At 36.3% G+C, this 22,717-nt stretch overlaps 2 protein-coding genes across 3 annotated transcripts in view; one reads left to right on the top strand and one right to left on the bottom strand.

Annotated features, from left to right (window-relative positions):
* LOC129740153 (uncharacterized) overlaps positions 1-22,710 on the top strand; it is a 288,116-nt gene extending 265,406 nt beyond the window's left edge. The window contains exons 3-7 of one of the 2 annotated variants that reach the window (XM_055731765.1): positions 3,460-3,938; positions 4,974-5,459; positions 5,511-7,100; positions 17,158-17,300; positions 17,360-22,710. In XM_055731765.1, the coding sequence (XP_055587740.1) occupies positions 3,460-3,938; positions 4,974-5,459; positions 5,511-7,100; positions 17,158-17,300; positions 17,360-18,059 (3,398 nt within the window). In that variant the 3' untranslated portion in view covers positions 18,060-22,710. The remainder of the gene's footprint in view (positions 1-3,459; positions 3,939-4,973; positions 5,460-5,510; positions 7,101-17,157; positions 17,301-17,359) is intronic. The other variant, XM_055731766.1, reaches the window with a different exon arrangement.
* Positions 1-22,717, bottom strand: part of LOC129740152 (tudor domain-containing protein 6) — a 360,358-nt gene that overhangs the window by 331,436 nt on the left and 6,205 nt on the right. The gene's annotated exons all lie outside the window — the stretch shown is intronic.

Here is a 22,717-nt window from a genome sequence, read left to right as displayed (position 1 = left end):
GTTCTGGAATTTTAATACATTTGAAGAATTTCGGATTGAGTAGCTGATGTATAAACCAAAACTTAAATTTAAGTTTGGATTCATAATTAGAATTTCATTTTAAATTTCTGATGCTTACAGGATGGCCAGCGAGTATCCATTTTCAAATCCGGGTTTCTCCCAGTTTTCCCGGTTTAAAATTACACAAATAAAATTTTAAGTGTTTTGATTTTACCAAATAGAAGACATTTATATAAAATTTAGTTGGGATTTTTCACAAAAAAAAAAATATTAGCATGTTGAAAAGCAAAGCTGCCAAACAATAATTCTAGTATAACCTTAACTGTATCCTGTAAAATTAAGTCAAAAATTGTCACCTTCTCCTTAGTCTTTGATAACAACTTCGTACTCTGGCTTCTGAAATTTAAAATATGATCATGAACAAAAAATTTCGGGTTGAATTACTGATCCATTAATCATAACTTAATTTTAAATTTGAATTCATTATTCGATTTCAAATTTTAATTTATTTTTCATTTTTTGCATAGCTCAAGATAGATATGTACTGGTACTGGTTGATATTTTAATTGAAATTTATCCTATGCATTTTTAGAACAGATTCCGCCGAATTTTATCTTTTGTAAGCATTCTGAAATTTTATTTCGATTCTCGTCGTGAATATTGAATAAGGTTTTTTATTGGGTATCATTCAATTTATTTTTTATAATGCGGTTTTAGAGCCTGAATTATGTTTGGATTCTGGTATTGGTACATTAATCTAAATTTTGTGAATTTTCAGTCCAGCTTTGGGTGAAATTTGCTATTTAAATTCTGATTTTATTGTAAAAAAATAGTAATGAATACGATTACGAAGCTCAAACAGACACGCAAAATTTACAAAGAACATAAACCAAGAATTGTATAAGAATTAAATAAAATTAAATATTTTATATTTTATCAATGAAATCAAACTTAAGGTTTCGTGAACCCATTTCAAAATAGCCGAAAATAAGAAAAACTACCTAAGCAAATTATATTTGAAACAACCATGTGTTCCTTAAAAGTCGCAATGTTATTAAGTTTTTTAATTATTTCTACTTATTTCTCAATCCAGACGGTGTCAGGTTTATTTTTCGTGAGACAGTTTCTGTAAAAAAAAAACAAAAAATATCTAAGCTTCACCTTTTAAATGGTTTTTTTTTTATTTAACACACATTTTTTTCTATTGACTGCACAATATCCGTGCGTAAGGAAATAGTTCATTCACGAGAAATTTTTATGCAACGTTTCGTTAGGGTGAGTGCTCCTACTTTGGACCTAGAGCCTACTTTAGTCCTAAAATGTCGTAAATTGTAAATAATTCATTTTGATGAACTCTTATTCTTCCTGAATCTTATCATATTGTTTTTTTTTGCCATAAACAGTCTTTCTGATAAAATTTTTAACGTTTTCAAAAATGTTCTTCCTCGTCAGTGGTAATCCGACAGCTTAATAAGTGGGCGCGTTTTGAAATATAAAAGCGAATAAGAAAAAAAAACGCTTTTTTACTGTCCAAGCTAAAGTTCAAAGGGAAATTACTTCCACTGTACTACCTATTTTTTCCTAAAATAAATGAAACTCAATGGAAAACCCGGAAAATTTATAAAGGATCCAAAAATAGGAGACTTTCGACTTTGATGTTCCATTTTTAGACCTGACATCACCAAAACATTGTTTCAATACCAACAAATCAACAAAGGTGCTTATTTTCAATTGGGGCATAATTCAAAATCAATATTGGACATTTTCAACATTTTTTGTCAGCTTTACGCAAATAAAATACTAGTAAGAAAACACAAAAAAGTTTCAGCTATTGTTCTGCTGATATAGTAGCTGAAGCGGAGTGGAATTTAAGTTACAGTTCCAATGAAAGGTACCGGTTCAGTACCAAAATAGGAACAGTAGGTTCTAAGTTGGAAATTTTGATCATCCATATATTTGCCAATCTTTCAATAACGGCGAAACCTATGTTGAACATTTCTCATTGAAACTTGCACATAAGATCATGAACTATAAATAAATTTATTGAGAGATACAAACCTCCCAACCATTTATGAGAAAAACATGATAATTTAAAAACCACCGCTTAAAGGGTCCAAAGAAGGGCAACTAACCCTATAAAATATTTTGGAATGGAAACTGGAACACAATTGGAGTTGGAACAGGACCATAAAAAATCGGATTTATAAAAAAAAATCTCGATTTCTCCATAATTTCTTTATGGAGTTCAAATCTTAATACTTTCTAGCTTTTCCCTAATCGTCGGCTATCCTTAAATAAAGGACTATAAAATGTAAAGCTATTGAGAATAAAATCTTGATGAAATGAATGAACTTTAGAATTTTATAGGTTTATACAGGGTGACAAAAAAGTCCGGTCACACTTTTTTGGGGTCGCCTATAACCTACACGTTGCATCTCTCTGATGCCATCTATATTTCAAATGAAAGGGCTATCTTTGCTGCCCAAAGAAGCAGAGTTTCGTTTCTGTGCAGTTTGTTTACATTGAGTTGTGAGCCTTGGCAGAGTTAAGAGCAGCTGTTATCGCTAAATATGTGAGAGGGTACAAACCCGGAAACATATTCAAACGGCTAAAACCGCTCGGAATCAACCGGAAATTCGTGTACCGGACCATAAATCGGTGCCTAGAGACCGGAGACACCGAGGACGAGGCACGCTCTGGACGACCAAGGTCTGTGAGAACTCCAAGACTGAAAAAGATCTTGGACGAGATGCCTAAGGAGCAAGTGCGCGCCGCTTGCGACGACTTTCCGAGACGTCTGAAGCTGGTTCGATCAGAGAAAGGTGGTGTAATCCCGAGATATCAGCTGTGAAGAATCTTTATGAGTTACTGAATAAAGCCATAAAAGTCAGAATCAGATTTTCTTCTTATTCTTTGAAATATGGAGATTTTCCTGTGTGACCGGACTTTTTTGTCACCCTCTCTATGAAAAAAAAAAAGATTAATAAAGAATTTTCCCGATATGGATTCGAGATTCCAGATTTTTCCCGGTTTTCCCAATTCGCAGGCCACCCAACTTCTGAACTCTGACTAAGAAATTCAATTTCTAAATCTGAATTTTGAATTTTGGGTTGAGTACCGAATCTTGGAATCAACTAAGAATTGGTTATTATTTATATTTTTCCGGATTTGGTTCTGAATTTCCGGTGGAATCACCGAATCCTGGTTTATTCCCGGTTTTCCGGTTGTGTGGCCACCCTGAACATATTTATGCGAAAAAAGTAGTTTTTCAGTCACATTTTTCACTGTTATTGTTTGTTCAAATTTTTTGCCTTATAAAAGTCGTTTTTTCGATGTCAATCGAAGTTTACTACTTAGTTATTCCAGATTGTCCAGAATCTAATAGAGACTATTTTTTTTAATACAAAAAAAAATATTCATAAAAACTTACTAATAATTTCAATTTTTTCTTTATTTCAGTTGTCTTCACACTTCTATCCAGCAGCCATTTGGTCAGTTCGATATCAGTCTCCCCGGAAAGCAGCCACCTAAGGCAACAGCAACAGCAAAACCCACAACACCGACACCATCCTTCGGCGGCAGGGCTACGAGATGGTGGACCAGGAAACACCAATCTGGCCACGGTGCGTCGTTACGCTTCCGGTGGCGGTCCACCGGCGGCCATCCGCGGAGCAGCTCGACTTCCTCCGGGTGCTGGTGGGGGTGGTGGTAAACCTCTAAAAGGATCCGGTCCTCCACCGAGAGCCGCTTCCCGATCCGACAATCTGATTCCACAACAGTTGGCCAACCAAACCTCGCCGGTGGACCGATATCGGCGGCTGATCCCGTACATGACATTCTACATCCCTTCGACGGCCTCGGCGGCCACCGGAACTGCAGGAAGTGGACAGGGCGACTTCAACCTGCCAATCAATCAGGCCTATAATTATATGCCTATTGTAAGTATATCTACGAGTACGACACGGAGAGAATCTGTCATTCCGGGGAGGGGTTGTTGTTGAGATATTTTCACCGGAGCATTCCGACGATGATGCTGGTGATCTAAATATTTTCGGAACCCCTCACGTGTTTCGTTTCGATAGGATTTGCACAGTTTTGACACTTGATGGGATAATGCTTTGATGAGCCGAGCGAGAGATACGCAGAGACAGAGGAAGAGAATTGCAGATCCTGATTGTTGTATACCAAACAACGGCTCATTAGGAATGGAAATTCGATTTTACCGGTAACATTTGGAAGCGGTCATTTTGGTCATTCGGTGACCGACTGAAGTCAAACAAAATTGATTTTTCACTTATTAGAAAAATTCAGATTAAACTAAAGGAGAAAGCAGCAATTCATAGATCGAAACGTTATCAGTCATCAAGTGCTTCCAAAATGTTATTGGGCATATTACGTCTGCTTCAAATTTCAATTCAAAATTAAGTGTCATCTTCAATTTCTCAAATTATATTTCCTCACAGTAAACAACAATACTCAAAGTCAAACCCACAATACAAATCATGCATCTGTCTGCATTGTTTGCATGAATAACTTACGATCCGTTCTGACAGTTGAAAGTGAACGCTGGATTTTAGTTTTCCGATCCCGAATCATCAGCAACCCTTTAAACGGAATGGCAACCTTTTAAGTATGAGGTTGAACTTTGGCATCCCTCATCATCATCATCATCAGTCACCTGACTCTGCTGCCTCGGACATTTGAAGATGTGTGCCACTCCATGCTCTCTTTATCTCTCTCTTAGCTCCGCTTAGAGTGCTTCTCAATTACCATCAATCGGATGGAAATCGGTACTAACTGAATGATGGCACTCAAGTTGTAATTTACACTCACCCCCGAAGATGTCTAATTAACATCAAGTTGAATTGCTATTCGATTGTCATACTAAACAGTGTCAATCGAGGTCATTGGATTGACCTTGTTTAGATTTGTTTTAATTTTTTTTCGAAATTGATTAACATGATGAATTTTAGCGTTCCCAGCAGCGACCCCAGGAGCAACCGATCTATCATCATAGCAACAAACAGCAAATCCTATCGCTTCACCAGTACCAACGTCAACCGCAACAGCTTGGATCGGGTCATGGAGGAGAACCACCGCTAATGTACCAATCCTATCAACCCCAAGGAGGGTCTCAACGATACAGCCCTTCTTCAGGGTCGGGCAGCTCCAGCCAAGGATCGGGAGTCAAGACCATTCTGATCAATAACTCCCCGATCAAGTACGACTACGGGCAGCGCCATCAATTGGCACCTTCCCCTTTGCAACCGACAATTACGTCTAACAATGGAGGAGCAATTCTGTATCGAGCCAAGACATCGTCGTCGTCAGGAAAGTTGTACGCGATCGAAATTCCCAAGCCTCAACCTTCGATACAACCGAACGGGATCAGCACCAACAGTGGAGACTCCGCGGCGACACCATCCCCAAATGTACACACTACTCGTAGTCCAATTAAGGTAATGTAGGGGTATTTAGGGTCTATAATAACTACATTTGTCTTCTTGCAGTATCAACCGATTTCCGTGTACAAGAAGTACCAGATCAACCCTTTCCTGCCTTCGAATAAGCTTCCCGGGCAGTTCACCCCGATTGCCTATGGTCCAAGTTCGTCTGCCATCGCAGGTGGAGATCATCAGGGATCCGTGGATGCGGAAAGCGCTGAAGAATCGGAACCGTACCCGATTCCCAAACCTGCTCCAGCTTCTGGCTACAACCGACCCAAACAACACACCACCTACGTACTAGTCAAGCCATCGCCCGAACCCAACCAGCTGTACTACCAGGAGAAACCTGCTAGACCTACAGCAGTTACCAGCTACAAGGAGAAGATCAACTACGTCAGTGAAGACGACCTCTACAAATCCATCTCCAAGCCGATTCCCATTCCAAAGCCCAGCTACTTGGAGGAATCGGACGATTACCGACCAATCGCCAAACCGATTGCCATCATCAAGGCCTCCTACCCTGATGAACCGGAAACGTACAAACACAAACTAGCACCGATGCAAAAACCCTCGTACCAAGACGAGCTGGAAGTCTACAAGATAGCCCCCAAACCAATCCCCGTCCCGATTCCGGTAGCAGTCGAATACTCCACCCCAAGACCGGTTCCAGTCTACGTCGATTACTCAACTCCCCGGCCCAATCCACTGCTAAAAGAAAGCCACGGTAATGCCCAATCACATCCAGTTCCTACGACGGCACGTCCTAAGTACTCACATCGCCCGAAATCGCACAAACACACTCGGGTCTCAACGAAAGCACCCCCTCTCCGTCAACACCTCACCGAAAATGTCAACCCATCCGATATTCGATCACCAAACCCAAACTACTTCGACCACTACTCCGAATACAAAACACACGTCAAACAGAACTACTACGCCATCCAACCAAACTACATACCCACTCCAAAACCTACTAAAACCACTAAACTAATCCCAGCTGCCGCTGCTGCACCACCTTCTCCACAACCCTCACAACATCACGAAGAACCCGAGACCCACCGGTACGTGGTCCAGTCCCGTCCCGTCTACCGACCTCCTCCAACTCCAACTCAAATCGTCGACACGGCCAGCTCCTCCGGCTCAACCTCCCTAGCCGATCTACTCAAGAAACTCCAAGACAGCAACCACCTCCCGAAAACCCTGACTCCGGATAACATCGATAACTCGATCCGCACCCTGGTAAAAATCCTCAACAACCTGAAAGCTTCCCACCAAGCGCACAACCAACCCTCCCAAGCCTACCCGGAGGACCACCAAGAGGAAGAACACTACCAACCGAAACCCCTTCAAAAGCCTTCTCCACCAACCCACGTCGTTGACGAAGTCGAAGAAGACGATCATCGCTACAGCCTACCACCGAAGCCAACGACGGTGAGTGCCGTTGGATCGACTCCACCGGGACCGAACTCGGGTCGGCCCGGCATCGACTACCCGAACCTGGCCGAGATACCGGAAACCAGCTTCAGCTGCAAGGAACAGCGCTACAAGGGCTTCTTCGGGGACCCGGAAACCAACTGTCAGGTGTGGCACTACTGTGACTTGAACGGTGGCAAGGCGTCGTTCCTGTGCCCCAATGGAACCATCTTCAGTCAGGTGAGTTGGTAGTTATCGAATTTTGGCTTTTGAGCTTTTGGGTTCAGGGTGTTGTTGTAGCTCTTTTGTACTCGAACTTTTCAAGGTCTAGCTCTGTTTTTTTTTTCGATGCTGAAAAATTTTCTGGGCAAGAAGTTATCTAACACTGACTCAGATATACCTCCAATTAGAATGTCATCTGCCCTAAAAATTGAGTACCTCGTTACCCAGGTATGGTAATCTACTAAACTGACAATGGACTAACGATATTGTTGCTCCATGTAGATGATGCAATAATTGCGCATAAATAAAAACGAGGTCTCAATGACCAGGACTTGCCGTTTTTTTTGGATCTTTTAAAAACACTCAACCGGAACTGACATCGATCTGCGTGGTTCATGAACTACAATGTGGACGATTAAGTTGACAAATTTAGATATTAACCAGTGAGGAATGCGGTTCAACCTATGTGTTCAACTGGCGTTATTCGATAAATAGTCTGCAGTTGTCGCGCTTGAGCTGCATGGCAATCTTTCACTTCTACACGAGATTTCGATCGAATTACACTCCCGATACCTCTTGCTTCGTAGATGTGACAATTTCATATATTTTCTATATATTTACCTTCCAAAAATAAATGAAATTAGTAAAAACTATTGAAATTTAGTTTATATTTTGTATACTGCCTACATCTATGATTTAAAATTATTTTCTCAAAGTTGATCTCAAAATTTGTTTTACAAGATCTGAAACTTTAACTATGTTTTTATAATTTTCAAAGATTTTATTTTTTTTTAATATTTATTTGAGACGGCTCGTACCAGTAGGTTTGAAGGAGCAAAACTCGCTTTGATTTTTAACAATTGATTGCTTAAGACTAACATCAAGTCTTAAACTTTTGCTGAAACAAAATTTTCTCTAAAAAATACGTTTTTTTTCAATTTTTTCTATCATAAAATTACTAATATCAACAATACTCTTATCATACGTAGAAATGGAGTTCAGGTGACAGCAAGTTTATTCACCTTCAATATGCAAAAAAAGAGATTTCAAATAAGTGTTACGCAGTCCGAGATATTTGAATCTAACTCCAAGTACTTATTTTATGTTTCCAAAATTTCATATTTCGAGCATAACTCAAAATCTGTTCTACTGAGATTTTTTTGAAATTTCATTTTCGAATTCAGCGCCCGATTTCACATTAGAAATGATCTTCAGTTTATTTTGTTCAAAAATGCTGTAAACTAGTGTTATTATTATTATCATTATAAAAAAACATGTAGTCCAAGTTTATCACAGCCAGCACATCTCTCACTGGAACGTCAAATGGTTTCTCTCGGACCCTAAGTTAGTCAATAAGATTCGATCTGGCGACAAGGTGGGTCTCACATGACCAAACAATATGCTCAATAGTATGGTAACCTTGTCCACAACTACAAAAGTTACTGCCAGCAAGATTTACACGATAGAGTATCGCGTCTAAGGAATAATGATTGGACATGAGACGGGAAAATATTCGAATAAAATCCCAACTCAAGTTCAACCTACTAAACGAGATGGAGATAAAATTTGCGACAGTTTTTCCAAAAAAAAATCTATGGTTCGATAAAATGTTGGTGTTTTCAATCTTAGGGTAATATTTTCCTAAATAGTGGAATCAGTTCCGCCGGGGACGTGATTGGAATCTTTAAATATTCTCTCGAAAGTATGTGAAAGTGAATGCGTTGTACACCGGGAGTGACAAGAATAAAAAAAGCCTTTTAAAGTCGGAATGGGAAATGGAAAAAACAAAAATGCGAGGCACCCAGTGGTAAGAAGGTTATTGAATGGGTGTTGAGATAGTCAGAGTGTTAAGCTCTAGACAATTTGGTAGGTTATAATCCCAGTTATGATGGGTAGGTAAGATGTTATAATTGTTGTTTAATAATTGCATAATTACGAACGTTCAATCAGTTGCCAATCAGCCAGGTATATACACGGATGCCGGAATATCTGTAGTAAATGAATAACATTAAAAATGTTATCTGTTTTCAACTGGTTGTGTACCTGATAGATTCGTTCACCCAAAATATACTCACAGAAACACGTAATACATTCACTACAGAACAGCTCACACGAAGCCATGGTACCGGGTATGATGTTCGCGACATTGTAGATTTATCGAACTTTAATATCTAAAAAATGTTAATGAGCACATACTTTGGCAAAACTGCGGTGAATCCGTGCACCCATGGTGGATTTGCAACATACATACAACATACAACTCAAGTTCAACCTACTAAAGACTAAGACTTAGCTTTGGGATAATGGAATTGAGCTACCGACCCACAGTGGGCCAGGAACCACAGTTTTGCGGTCAAAATTGACTGCAGGCCAGAGGCTTCGTTGTAGCTCATCGGTGTCTTCGATAAAGTTACTCGACTATATTTGCGCGATCTATTGATGAATTTGAATTAGTTCTATTTTTCTCCGCAAGGTGGCGCTAAAATCTAACTTTTTACAGAAGCAAGATACAGGCCTGGTTTCTTCTACAAAGTTGTTCATTATATTTTTTACATCAACTTTGTAGAACATTGTTAAGCTCTATGTTGTGCACTTACCTTGCAAAAATGATAATTTAAGGAAACCTTGCAGAAAAATGGTTTTTTTCACCTATTTTTGTTTTTAGCTATACAATACCTCAAATTTCCACAGTGTTCAATTGAAATAGACTCAAATGAAATATTCTAGTGGAAAACTTATTCGTTTAGCTGATTTTTTCTGTCAAAATCGCAAAAAATAGGTTAAAATTATACATTTTTTAAATTGCAATAACTTTCTTGCGAGCAGTTTGGCGCACCTCATTTTTCGAGAAGTGACAGTTGTGATTATGATCTTAATGCATGTAAAAAATGTCGGTGGGTTCTCGTGGGTTCCTTGCCAAACGATTTAATAAAGTTGGTAAATTTTCAATACAAATTCACATATTTTAAGACCTTTTTCATAGAAAACATCTGAATTTCTCGTAGAAAAGTCGAATTTTCCAACTCATCCTCGTCTCATTTTCGCTGAGAATTGAGAAGAGAGTTTCTCCGTTTCCGTTTCGTTGAAGATTTTATATTTATGCAAAAATGTATAATTTATTGACATGGACCTCCCACCCTCTCCCGATTCTAATGCGAGAAAGGCTAATTGTCTGATAAGTTTACAAATTATACCCAATATTATATGAATAAGAACTTGTTTCGTCTTTCCGACTTCACCCAGAAATAAGGGAGGGTCTCAAATTATTCGATTGCAAACAACCTCTTTTATAAGATATGGTTCCTTTTGCTTGATAAGCTCACGATTTATGCCATCAAACTCAAATGGAAGTCCTTATTGGTTGATATTTTTTCAAGCTATACAACAGAATTTATATAGAACTACCTCCGGCCCCACACTGCAATGCAAAAGCGTTTGTAACAATAGACTGAGTCGATTTGGGGTCATTTTTGAATTTCCCAAACCCTGGGGTCTTAAAAGCTTCGTCTAAGTCCAAAACTCAGCCATGATTTTTTGCAGAATTTTTAAGTAACGTTTACATGAGTAAATTTGAACTTTTAGGTTTGTATGGGAAAATTGAATATTTTGTACTGAAAAATCAACATCGTTTTTGTTTCTTCTGTGGAGCCGAGCCAGCTGATGATTTTTGTGCCAATTTATAAAATTCCTAAGGGAAATTTTCCGCTAAACAACTTTGTCGAAGATTGTAACTTCGTATTTTATAAAGCAAAAAAGTTATTAGCAGTTTAATAGGGGTATGTCTTTTCGCATTGATTAACCATAAATTCAATTGACATCACTGCAGGGTGCCTATCGAGGTACTGCATGACTACTTTTCATGCTATATGTCGCGAGGCTCCAACAGCGATGTCAATTGAATTTATGGCTTATCAATGCGAAAAGACATACCCCTATTAAACTGCTAATAACTTTTTTGTCTTATAAGATACGAAGTTACGATCTTCGACAAAGTTGTTCAGCGGAAAATTTCCCTTAGGAATTTAATAAATTGGCACAAAAACCATCAGCTGGCTCGGCTCCACAGAAGAAACAAAAACGATGTTGATTTTTCAGTACAAAATATTCAATTTTCCCATACAAACCTAAAAGTTCAAATTTACTCATGTAAACGTTACTTAAAAATTCTGCAAAAAATCATGGATGAGTTTTGGACCAAGACGAAGCTTTTAAGACCCCAGGGTTTGAGAAATTCAAAAATGACCCCAAATCGACTCAGTCTATTGTAACAGTCATAGAAACATATCTCCACCCTGATACCTTCCCATGTTAAAATCATGTTTAATATATTTTTTCGCAATATACCTAAACTTGAAGACATGACTCATTACAACTTGAAGGAATGCCAAACAGCACTCGTCATGGTATGAAATCTGGAAACTTTTTATACTGTAAATTACTATGTTTTATTTATTCAAGCAAAAAGTGTAAATAAAATTCATATAGATAAGTTTTAACCCAATGAGTCAAGGAAACGATTGGTTTTGAAAGGAGAAAAATAGGTTTAGAATTTTTTGTTCAGATATAAAAAAATCCTGAATATTGTTGGTGGTTATCACAGGGTGGCCAGCGAGTTACCATTCCCAAATTCCCGGTTTTCTTGTACGAGATTTTATGATTTTCCCAGTTTACAAAAACACAAATGAATATGGTAATCAGGGTTTTTTTTTAACCAAAATAACACATTTTTTAAACGTTGAACGTAAAAGTGTGAGAGGGTTTGAAATTTTTAGTTATTCAAACTTTAAATTCAAAGGTTATTCAGATAACGATGATGTTTGTTGGGATTTCACAGGACATAGTTTAAGCTGGTGTTAATGCTAAGGAATAAGAGAATAATTTAGAACTTTAGGATCAGAGGGATGAAAAAATTGTCAATTTTGAGTTTTTATACCAAACGATTCTTCATTCCTCAATCTACATCTGGTGCCAAAATCTGCATTTTATTTATGATTTTATCAACACTTTTTCGATTGCATTATGTCTAGTTGAAAAATAGTTTATCTTTTTTTTTGTTTATAGGCGTTTTATCATTTTTATGGCATATGGCGACTTTGTACTAACTTTGCAGTTGGCGGACAGTTATTGAAAATCTTATCCGATTAAACTGTGTTGTTTTGTTTCCTCTTGGGATCGAACTCGCGGACATCGGTTTAGGAGGCAACCCTCATTGCTTACTCAGCTAAATCTCAAGCGTTGATCGCGTACTGAATTGATTATTGAGCCCTGGTTTCTGAATTCTGAAATTTTAAATATGATTATCAACGGAAAATTCCGGGTGAATTAAGGATCTATAAATCAAAACTTATCTTTAAATTTGAATTCATGATTCGAATTTTATTTTTATTTCAAATGCTTAGCCAGTTGATAGCTAATGATTGATATTCAATTTTTTTTCTGTGAAATTTTGACCGCTGTATTCTATTCCTCCCAAGAATTCTGAAATTTTGTTTCAAACCTCGCTCTGAATACTGAGTAAGGTTTTTAATTTTATAGTTTTAAATATTTTTCAGAACCTGAGTTTCGGGTGCTTGATTCTGGACCTGACATGTTAATCTAAATTCTGTATTTCTCAACATTTTTAATCAATAAAGTATGTGATAATCAGTAAAAGCGCAGAATTTAAAATCACATACAAATTTGGTATCTTGTTCTACCTTTTGTGCATTTTATTAACCATCTAACATGGTGGCCATTCATTTTCAATTTATCTGTTTTCTCGCATTTTCCCTCTCATGATTTAATGAATTCCCGACTTTCAAAGGTTACTTAATTTTGAAAGACTATTTTATCAACCATATGAGAGATAAGTTTTTCACACTTTGCCGCTTTTCAATAATTTGATTTTTCATTTTTGGTCAAACTTTCGGTAGTTTTTGGAAAATTTGATTCAATGGAAATTTTTTTTGAAAATGTTGTATTAAAAAAAACTTGAAGAATGGTTATGATAAAAATGTGTGCTAAAAATTGTGACTTTTGATCAATTGTAGCATTCATAACCCCAATTCAAAACAGTCAAAAAGAAAAATTCACAAAACACATCTCAAATATTTTGGAACCGAAACAGCACTAAAATGGATGCGTTAAGCTCAAAAAATCCCGGTTTTTCAAGAAATTCCTGCCTTTTTTCCCAAATTTGCTCCATCGAACTTAGATCCCGATTTTATACCGCTTTTGAGAAAAAAAATATTTATGATGATATGAATGAACTTTTGAATTTAATAGATTTATTTAGAGGAAAAACTGTTCATAAAAAAAATTTTCCGGTTTTGATTTGAAACTCCAGGTTTTCCCGGACCCATTTTCAATTCCCGGTTATTCCCCGGTTTGCTGGCCTCCCTGTTATCAACATTCTCATTTAAGATAAAATAATACAATTCAAGATTTAAACTCAATGACTTAATCTGTTCAATAACAATCGATTGAAAAACAAGTGTTATGAGTATTCTCTGGATTTATCCAATCAAACATTACACAAAACCTCAGAATTATTTTTTAATTTCAAACTTAATTTTCAAGTAAGATGCACCGGGACAAGTGCAAACGGATTTTACCATATATGTAGTTCAACTTGCATAAGTCTAAAAACAAGTATTTCTAAAAAAAATTATCGTTTGTTGCATAACTGCATAAATAAGTTCTTAACAAACTCTAGTTGATATTTAAATATTCAAAAAGGGTTACAACAAGATATTTCTGAGCTAACATTTGTCCCAAAACGACGGACCAATTTAAGTTCAAAGTTTTTCGGCGGGCCGCACTTAAAATAACACTGATTAATTTTTTAATAACTTTGTTTACTCATGTTGGCTTATCGCTGTTAAGCCCTTCTTTGCCAAATTGGTCATTGATTGATAATTTGCAGAAGTTTATGGCTAGTTATCATTTCAATAGAAATATTTAAAATAAACATCAACATTTTATAACTTAAAATTTTTGATTAAAAATAGACTAAAAAGGAAAACGTTTCAAATTTGAGTCGGACCATCAGCCGAAATAATTTATTTATTTTTATTGATTTGAACTTCTTGCAATCATTCGTTCTTCTAAAAAGAAATATAATTTGCATTGCTTTATTTTAACAAAAGCGCAAATTTTTGAACACCTTTCACGAATTATAAAAGTCGGTGGTACTTTCATTTGAAAGTCTCTAGCGATTAATAAAGGTCAAACTTATTCAACGTTCCACGTTGAATGCTTATCGAAATTTATTATATATTAAAATTTAACTTTTCTGTGCATATTTTTGAAAAGTTTTTTTTTACAATTTAGAGTTCTGAATAAGATCTTGCATTGGGATGTTGGACAAAGTTTGAGATTTTGTCGAAAAATCTAATTTACAGTTTTGTTTCTTAATTCTTGTTTTTTTTAACAATTACCAAGGGTTTTCTTAATTTAATTAAAATTCCATTGCAGGAATAGGATTTCTAAAGCTTGTTTATGAATATTTTGTGACATTGATAATGTGAATTGCCAATATCCATTCCTAAAATGACTCAATCAATCAATGTTAGGCATGATTTATCGAACCGAAAATATTTCACAAGTAAATGGTTTCAGTTTTTTCTGTGCAAACGAAACAAGCCAGTTTTTGTCAAATTGTATGAAATAAATAAATCTTTAATATACTCTTCTCTGGACATATTTACCATAAAACATTATTTTTGCATCAAGTTTAAAAAACAATCATTTTGCCATTGAACTTAGGCTTGTGCTCATCTGTAGCTTTAAGGTAAGCATTCCAGATTGTCCGGTTTATTCCCGGATATTCAAGAAATAATTTGACATTTTACATTTGTTGCGAAATTTGAAAATGAGTTTGGAAGAAAAAAATAAATTCCAGGTGACTCGATTCAATCTTCTCTGATTTTGTTCGAGTAGTACTTCCATTTAGCTCAAATTTTTCCCGGATATTATGCGGTTTTTGGATGGAAAAATTTGAAATCAAATGCTCGATTTTTACCAGGTTTTTTCAAAAAATCGACCAGATATGCCTGGCCCGGAGATGTACAGGTAAAATTTCGGAATGCCTATTATATAGCTTAACGATTTTTTTTACTTTTGCACTGAAGTTTGATGAAGTCTTTGACATACCATTCTTTTTGGTTTTGAACGGACTTTTATTTTATGATAATTCGCGATGCCAGGTAAATCTTTGACATTTTGTAGTTAGGAAAAAATGTAAGGCTGTTCCCAAAAGCTTCATAATTAATCTTAACTCTTATATGGAAGACATGATTTTGCTACTGTTTGCTTAATAATTCCCAAAAACAATCTATGGTAAAATATCGAGAAATTTAAATCAATTTCAGAAAACCTTCGCGGGCCGCACATGAGTGTGCCGTTGGCCGCATGCGCCCCGCGGACCACGCGTTGCTCATCCCTGGTCTAGTGTGTTATGTCATTAAAAGCGTTGACATTAGGATTAGGTCGATTTTCTGTTCTCTAAGCTTTCTAACAGCTGTAGCCTGTATTCTTGGGTTTCCAACAAAACTGGAGCTCCGATACCTTAAGATCCGATAGTATATTCCGAGTATGAGTACCTCTCCGTTTAATAAGACATAGAGAAGACACCTAAACCCATTTCAGTTCTCCACTGGTTTGATAGATACGGGTAGAAGCTCGTTATAAGGAATGTTCCTTAGGTTTGAATTGAATTTCGACCTTTGTAGAGCCATTTTTGAGACCTCATTTTCTTGAATTACTCGGTTTTTATAAACCGTAGCTGACGATTCTGGAAGAAACTTCTGGAGAGTCAACAGAGATAGGTAATGATCCTAGTCTTAATAAGCGACAACATTTTGTTCCTCCTTTGGTCCAACTCCGAAATGCGTTTGTGCGCTCTCCGGCAATACTCATGAACTAAAAAATCTTCAGCATACATCCATTAATGTCCTCTCATCTTGATGATTCAATGCCTGACCTCCCATTTAACGACTCAAGCCCCGACCTCTCCTCGTGATGAATCAAGGTCTGATTTTTCCTCTTAACGACTAGAGGTCTTCTTACCTAGCGAGACTCATTGGTCGCCCTCATAGGACTTCTTACGGAACTATTCTGATGGTTTACGGCGAAAGGTTCATCCGGCAATGGCTCAGATGAATTTTCCAGGCACCGGAAATCGCTCTACACCTATGGTATATCCCGCCAGAGAAAAACTAAAATTGACTCCATCCATCGATAAGTGTTTTGACCGAAAATTGCTTATTTAGGAGGGCAGTCCTACGGTCTTACTCTCGCAGAACAGTGAGTCCCAGAGATTGTTCAGAAGATTGTCCCTCTATATTCTTTCCAAGGTCAACAAGGTCAAGGTCAGTTTATCGACACCAAATATTAAGTCCACGCCAACTTGGAGTCCGCCTCTCAACCAGTCGTCTTCATCTGGTTTTGGACTAGGCTAGATATCTGAACTTTCCTTCCTATTTTCCACGTTGACAAATTCCTTGGGTTGGGAACCTCAAGAAACAGATATGTAATGTTTTCGTTACCACCTCGAAGTCTCTACGGATACGTATCTTGATTAACTGTATTGTCAACAGACATTCCTCAAACATTGTCTTCTGATTAACCAGTAAACCTAGGGCTTGGACAATCAGATGGATTTTTGTAAGAAGCACTGGTGATATCAAAAGATAAAATTTCTATAGCCAATTAAGAGTGAAGAGGATGAAAATATGTGGGACTAGAGGCTCTCTTGAGAGAGAAAGGAAGGCTTGAAATTAGTCTCTCGTAAGTTGGGAGTTACGCTGATGTTAGAACGAACAAGATCGTCTTGAAGATTTGTAATGGTGGAGTAGGGTTCTTGTGTCCACTAATTGATGAGTCATTTATTTTGAATTGTGTCGTTGCGGTTGAAAACTTGAAAACTTCTCGCCACAGTGTAGATCGAATATAACACGATTGGTTAAGTTCTTGGAATATTAACTAAAGATAATTACTAAATTGTCTTACGTTATTTTACAGAAGGGGGAAGGTGTAACGATTCAGTAGAGTACCCATATTTCTTTTTAATTTTTCTTTTTCCTCCTTTTCGAAGGTTGCCCTGACTTGCGATTGGTGGTTCAACGTGAAATGCTCGACAACGGCTCAGCTGTACGTGCTCAATGAACGACTCTACAAGTACATCCTGCCCTTCACCCCGAAGTTCCCGGAAGACTATAGCGGACCGCTGGTTGATAAGTAGGTGTAGGCGTGCAATCCTAAGGTCAAGTTAACTCTATTTGACGTTTTTTCAACAGGTACCTCGCCATCAAGTTCCAGGAAATGGAGGAAAAAATGAAACAGCAGAGGGCCAAAGGTAAGGCCGTTACTAAAGCCCCGGTCGATAATGAAAATGATGAACTGAATGGGAACAAGCTGGAGGACAACGACAACCGGTACAATCAGAACCAACCACATCCGATTCAGTACGTTACGGAAAACTCGTTGGAGCCTGTAGTGGCAGCCGGTGGCATTAGCGGACCAACTCCGGAACCTATCGTAACTCCAGGACAGCTGGCCGATGATCATGATGGGGCCGTTACTCCGATCACCCTGGAAGACATCGATAAGGATTACGTCCGAGGTCGGGCCCTGGCCGTAAAGGGACCGATTGTGGTGACGGCTCCAAGTGCCCCGACCAGTTCGACCGGAACGGAAGATTACGAAGAACCGGCGCTCGGACCACTGGGACCACTGCCAGGACCGATTGTTCTACATCACGCGGAGGAACCTGCTACGGATGCTCATTATGCCTCCAGTACCGGGAGCAGTGTTAGCACAAGCATTAGCAGCGTAAGTAGTAGTACGATTGCGACTCCAACCTCTTCGGGACCACCTCTAGATGCACTTATGCACACCATGCGGGGAGCCCGGATTGAGGTTAAACACGACGGTACGAGTGGTCATTTGACCCCGACGAAGGGTTACGATGAGGACGAAAGTAGGAGGAAAAAGTAAGAGTCGAGAATCGATTTTTTGAACCTGTATCACCAGAAAGTGAGCATCGAATCAGAATTCAGAATTGAAGTCGTGAACGTACAATAGGGTGGCCCAATTTCTAAGCTTCCTTAAAACCTGGAAGCTCTTAAACCTGAACTAATCAACAATAAAAGGAAGTCTACAAAATTTTAACTAAATCAGATAATCATAAGACGACCCCCTTAAGACTATGAAAGAAGGAAGGAAATTTCTATGAAAATAGGGAAAATTTACGAAAAAATCGTAATTGGCAGCACTGTAGCAGCTTTGTACTTTTATACCGTCAAGGAATTAAATTGAAAAATAAGTTGTACTTTTATTACTTCCTTTCGGAAAGTTGTTTCCTCAAGAATTTAACTTTGTAAATTTTGAAAAAAAGTAACAGTGTTGCGAAAACATTTTTCATTTTTTTAATGCAAATTTAGACTTTTTTCAACACATATTCTGTGACCTTAAGGCTTTTGAAGGTTGTTTAATAAACGGGAAATTTTGTACAGTTTCTTTTTAAAATGAATCAACCCAAAAGGGGTTGAGAGCTACAAGATGTTGAGCTTGGGAAGTCCCCATAAGTTTATGACCACACTTTAATGTACGCTGTTCGATTTCGAAGAAAAAATGCTTCAAAACCAACGTTCGAATCTTTAACTCTAACTAGTGTTATCACGATTGTTTTCTGCATTGGAATTCCTTAGTTTTTCCCTTCACAAAGTTTGTTTAAAAAATGAAAATTTTAAATTTTCAAAATCAATTTTAGGTCTGATTTAAAAAAATTGCTGGTTAAACTGAGGTTGCCAGATTACCCGGTTTTATTCGGGTTTGCCCGGATATTTTATGTAATATTCGGTAGCCCGGTTGCCAGGATTTTCCCGGGTTTATTCTCATTCTCGAATTAAACTAAAAAAAAAAAAACAAATTGTGCTGTATTTTTTTTTATTCATGCGTTGCAAAAGCTTTTTTTTGAGAAAGTTAAAATATAACCATGAAAGGTTTTTTGAAAGCCTAAAATTAAAAATTAAAATTTACTGCTAAATTTGGATGGACATTTTATTTTCTTGATTTTTGATGAATAATTCCTAAGTTTTTACCAAATTTGTCCGGATATTGCCCTAATTTTAGTCTACAATTTTGAAATCAAATGCCCGGATTTTGCTAGGTTTTTAGATTAAATAAGTCAGATTTGTCCGGCTCGAATACGTGCTGAAAAAAAATTTCTGTCAACCTTATGTTAAACGTTTTTGACAAATTTGTATAATGTCTATAAAAATACATTTATTTTTCACAGCTTTCACACAACTTAAAAAAAACTTTTATGAAAAACATATGGCATCTCTACTATTTTTCTAATTTTTTAAAAACAAGATGCAAAATTAAAAAAATACTAAATTCTGAAATTTATTTTTTTTATGGTGGTACAAAATTACGATGGAACTTTGACTTCAATTCTCCTATTTTAAATGAAATAAAAAAGAAAATGACGTTTCTGGCAGCACTGCAAAAAAAACATATGCTTTATAGTGTAAATGCGATCTTGAAAAAAAAATTGTTAAAGACTGAAAACAGTTAACAGTGAAAGCTTAGAAATTAAAATGCAGTGTTCCTAAAAAATTTAACCAATTTTAAAAATGACATTAAAAAAGATTTTTTTATAGTTTTCTTAAACGATCCATCGAAAATATTGGAAAAGGACTGACTGAGCTCATGAAAGCATCAAAACTTCAATGTTGGCGATATAATTTTAAAATTTAATAACATCATAAAATGAAAATTATTTTCTGAATTTTGAATTTTATCAATCAGTTTGATCGGCTTTAATAAATTAAGTTAATAAATAAATTTTCATTAAAAGTTTTCACACTACCTTTTTGTTGAAATTTAAAAAATCCCGGCATCTCTAGATGCACGGTAAAATATTGAACATTTTTAAATTAGAGCATTGAAAAAGGGGTACCAATTTTGATTCAAAATTTTCAAAAATCTATAAAACTAATTTTCGGCAACACTGCAGAAAAAACACAAAATTTCCATCTGTAGAAAACTGAAAATATATTTAAGTTCACTGAAGAAAAACGAAAATCATATTTTGAGCTTTTATCACGAAAGCTTAAAAGGAAAGAAACAGTGTGCCGATAAAATTTATAAGAGCCAATATTGACATTTTTTTGTTATATTTAAACAAATTGACTTTGTTGGCAAAGATTACAAGTTGCTAATTACTAATCTTATTCGGTAGTTGTCTTTGATTGAAAATGTTTACAAAAGTTTTATAAATATGAGTGTGCTTAAAATCTGTAAATACAAAAAAAAAACATCATATTTGGTAACTCTGTAAAGCATGTTCAAATACTTCTCTATAAACAACTAGATTAAATGATTTTAGGGGCAACTTATGATGATGAAAAAACCCGAAATATTTAAAAGTAAAAAAAAAATAAAAAAAAACTTTTACTCACATCGTGAAGAGATTTTTAATGCATTGAAAACTCCAGTTTGAAGTACATTTTTTTTTGAATAAACACATACATTTTGATCACGAAACACTTCAAGTGGTTTTGCAATGTTGCCAGAAACTTTTATTCTTTTCAGAAGTTCACTTGTACTTTAGTTTAAATTTTTATTAACATTTTAATTTTTTTTTCTTCAAAAATTTAGATTAGACTTCCGTTTTTTTAACTTGCTCAGTTGAATTTTTTTTTCAAGGTACCTTAAAAAACTTAAGCATGAAAATTTGGAGTGCTTCCAAAAGCGTTTCCAGCAATAAAGTATCTGATAGGGAAAACACTCTCGTCTACAATCAGGGGTGCCAGGTGTTTACGTCAAAAATCAGGACAACTCGAAGTTAAAAATCAGGATTTTTTCAGGACACCTCTTTATTCATGGAAACAATAAGGATTTCTGCTTAGATTGCATAAATAAAGGCGCAATACAGGTGCTGTAAACTCCATGATTTATGCAACAACAGTGCGCAACTTGTAGGCTGGCCGGTAGTTCTTATCGAAAAACACAATTTAATGAGTTTAACTATTTTATAACCTATTTATTCGATTTTCTCATAATTTAACTACAAATTCGATCATACCGAAAATCAGGACAAATCCGGACATTTTAGGGACAAATTTTCAAAAATCAGGACAACTCGAGAGTTTTTGAAAAATCAGGACGGTCTCTCGAAAATCAGGGCAAATCCTGATAAATCAGGACACCTGGCACCTCTGTCTACAATGTATTAAATTTCAGAGGTGCCATTTTTTTTTGTTTTGAAAAAAAAACATTTTTTTTTAACTACATTCCAATTTAAAAATATCTCGGTCAAAGAGTAAATTTTCAGAATTTCAAATTTTAAGCCACCCGATTGTTATTTTTAGATTGGTTGATGTATTGATTAAAATTCGAAACGTTGGATGAAGAGCATATTAAAATTTTTGAAGAAAACTTGAACGACATTGATCAAGCTAAGAAGGAGAATATATCAGAATCAAGTTAAAAAATTGGAAATTGAAAATGAAACCTTTGGAGCCCACATTAGGAATAAAAAGTTTGTAAGGACTCATAACAAGAAATTGGACACAGAATAAATTTAAAAGAATTGATGACGCCTTTGAACTGTATGATAAAAAAAAACAAATAACAAGGCTTTTCTCCGTATAAATGTCCCATTTTTCACTCTTAGCTTTTAAAACATAGTAAATAGTTATTGAAATTGAAATTATTCTGAGGATTAAACCGAATCATCGCTTGATAGTAGAAGATACAAAAACAAAAACGAAAAAAATGTAAATACGATTGAAAAGAAACTGGAAACGATTACGATTCCTGGAAGGTTCTCCCCCGATTTGAGAATGTCTCGTAATTCCAGTGAAGTTGACTTTTTTTTTTGTTGCGCTTTAGTGCTCGCGCCAGATCGTATTAGTCTGCTAAAAGTAGCTTGATGTTGTGTGAAAACAAAAAAAAACATAAAATACTATTAGAGGCTAAGGACTTATTTATACCTTCTTCAAGACGATCGATAGCGTAGGGTTTAGTTTCGTATAAATGTTTCCATTATTTCTTTTTCATCTCCGCGAGTAGAAAGCGAAAGTATTTATGACGTCCAGTTTCGAATCACGTTATAGGATAAGCTCATCATCTGCTACCTACTATTTATGCATTTCTATCCGGTATAGAGTCATCGATGCTAAATTTTAGAGTAACTCCATCGAGAAATGAGAAAAAAAACAACGTCTCTTATCACTTAAGTTACGTTACCGATGGATGGGAGAAAAAAAAAACAAATTAAAAAAAACTGGCACCATTGCCAACTGTTTGACGAGATGGGTCAGATATCGAATTGGTTACCTTTAATCTTAACGCACCAAGTGGGAGTGACTGCGCAAATTGCACTTGCAGCAAAACTGGTTGAAAAATTGTGTGAGCCTGTTTAAAAGAGAGTGAGAGAGTTTAAACTCGAGATTTCAATATACATACTTGCACTGAACTGGCAGCAGGGGATGAAGACTGAAATCCGCAGAATAGTGAAAGCAAACAAAAAAAAAACAAAAAAACGTTGGCCCCTTATAACGATTGATTGGAAGTGCGTGTGTGTGAGTATGCTTAAGAAGGCGCCATACAAGTAGGTGTGTGTATGATGGGAAAAAAAATCG

This window comes from Uranotaenia lowii, chromosome 1, assembly GCF_029784155.1.
Source record: "Uranotaenia lowii strain MFRU-FL chromosome 1, ASM2978415v1, whole genome shotgun sequence".
NCBI lineage: Eukaryota > Metazoa > Arthropoda > Insecta > Diptera > Culicidae > Uranotaenia > Uranotaenia lowii.
The sequence above is the reverse complement of the archived record's forward strand: the minus strand, read 5'-3'. Positions and strand labels throughout refer to the sequence as shown.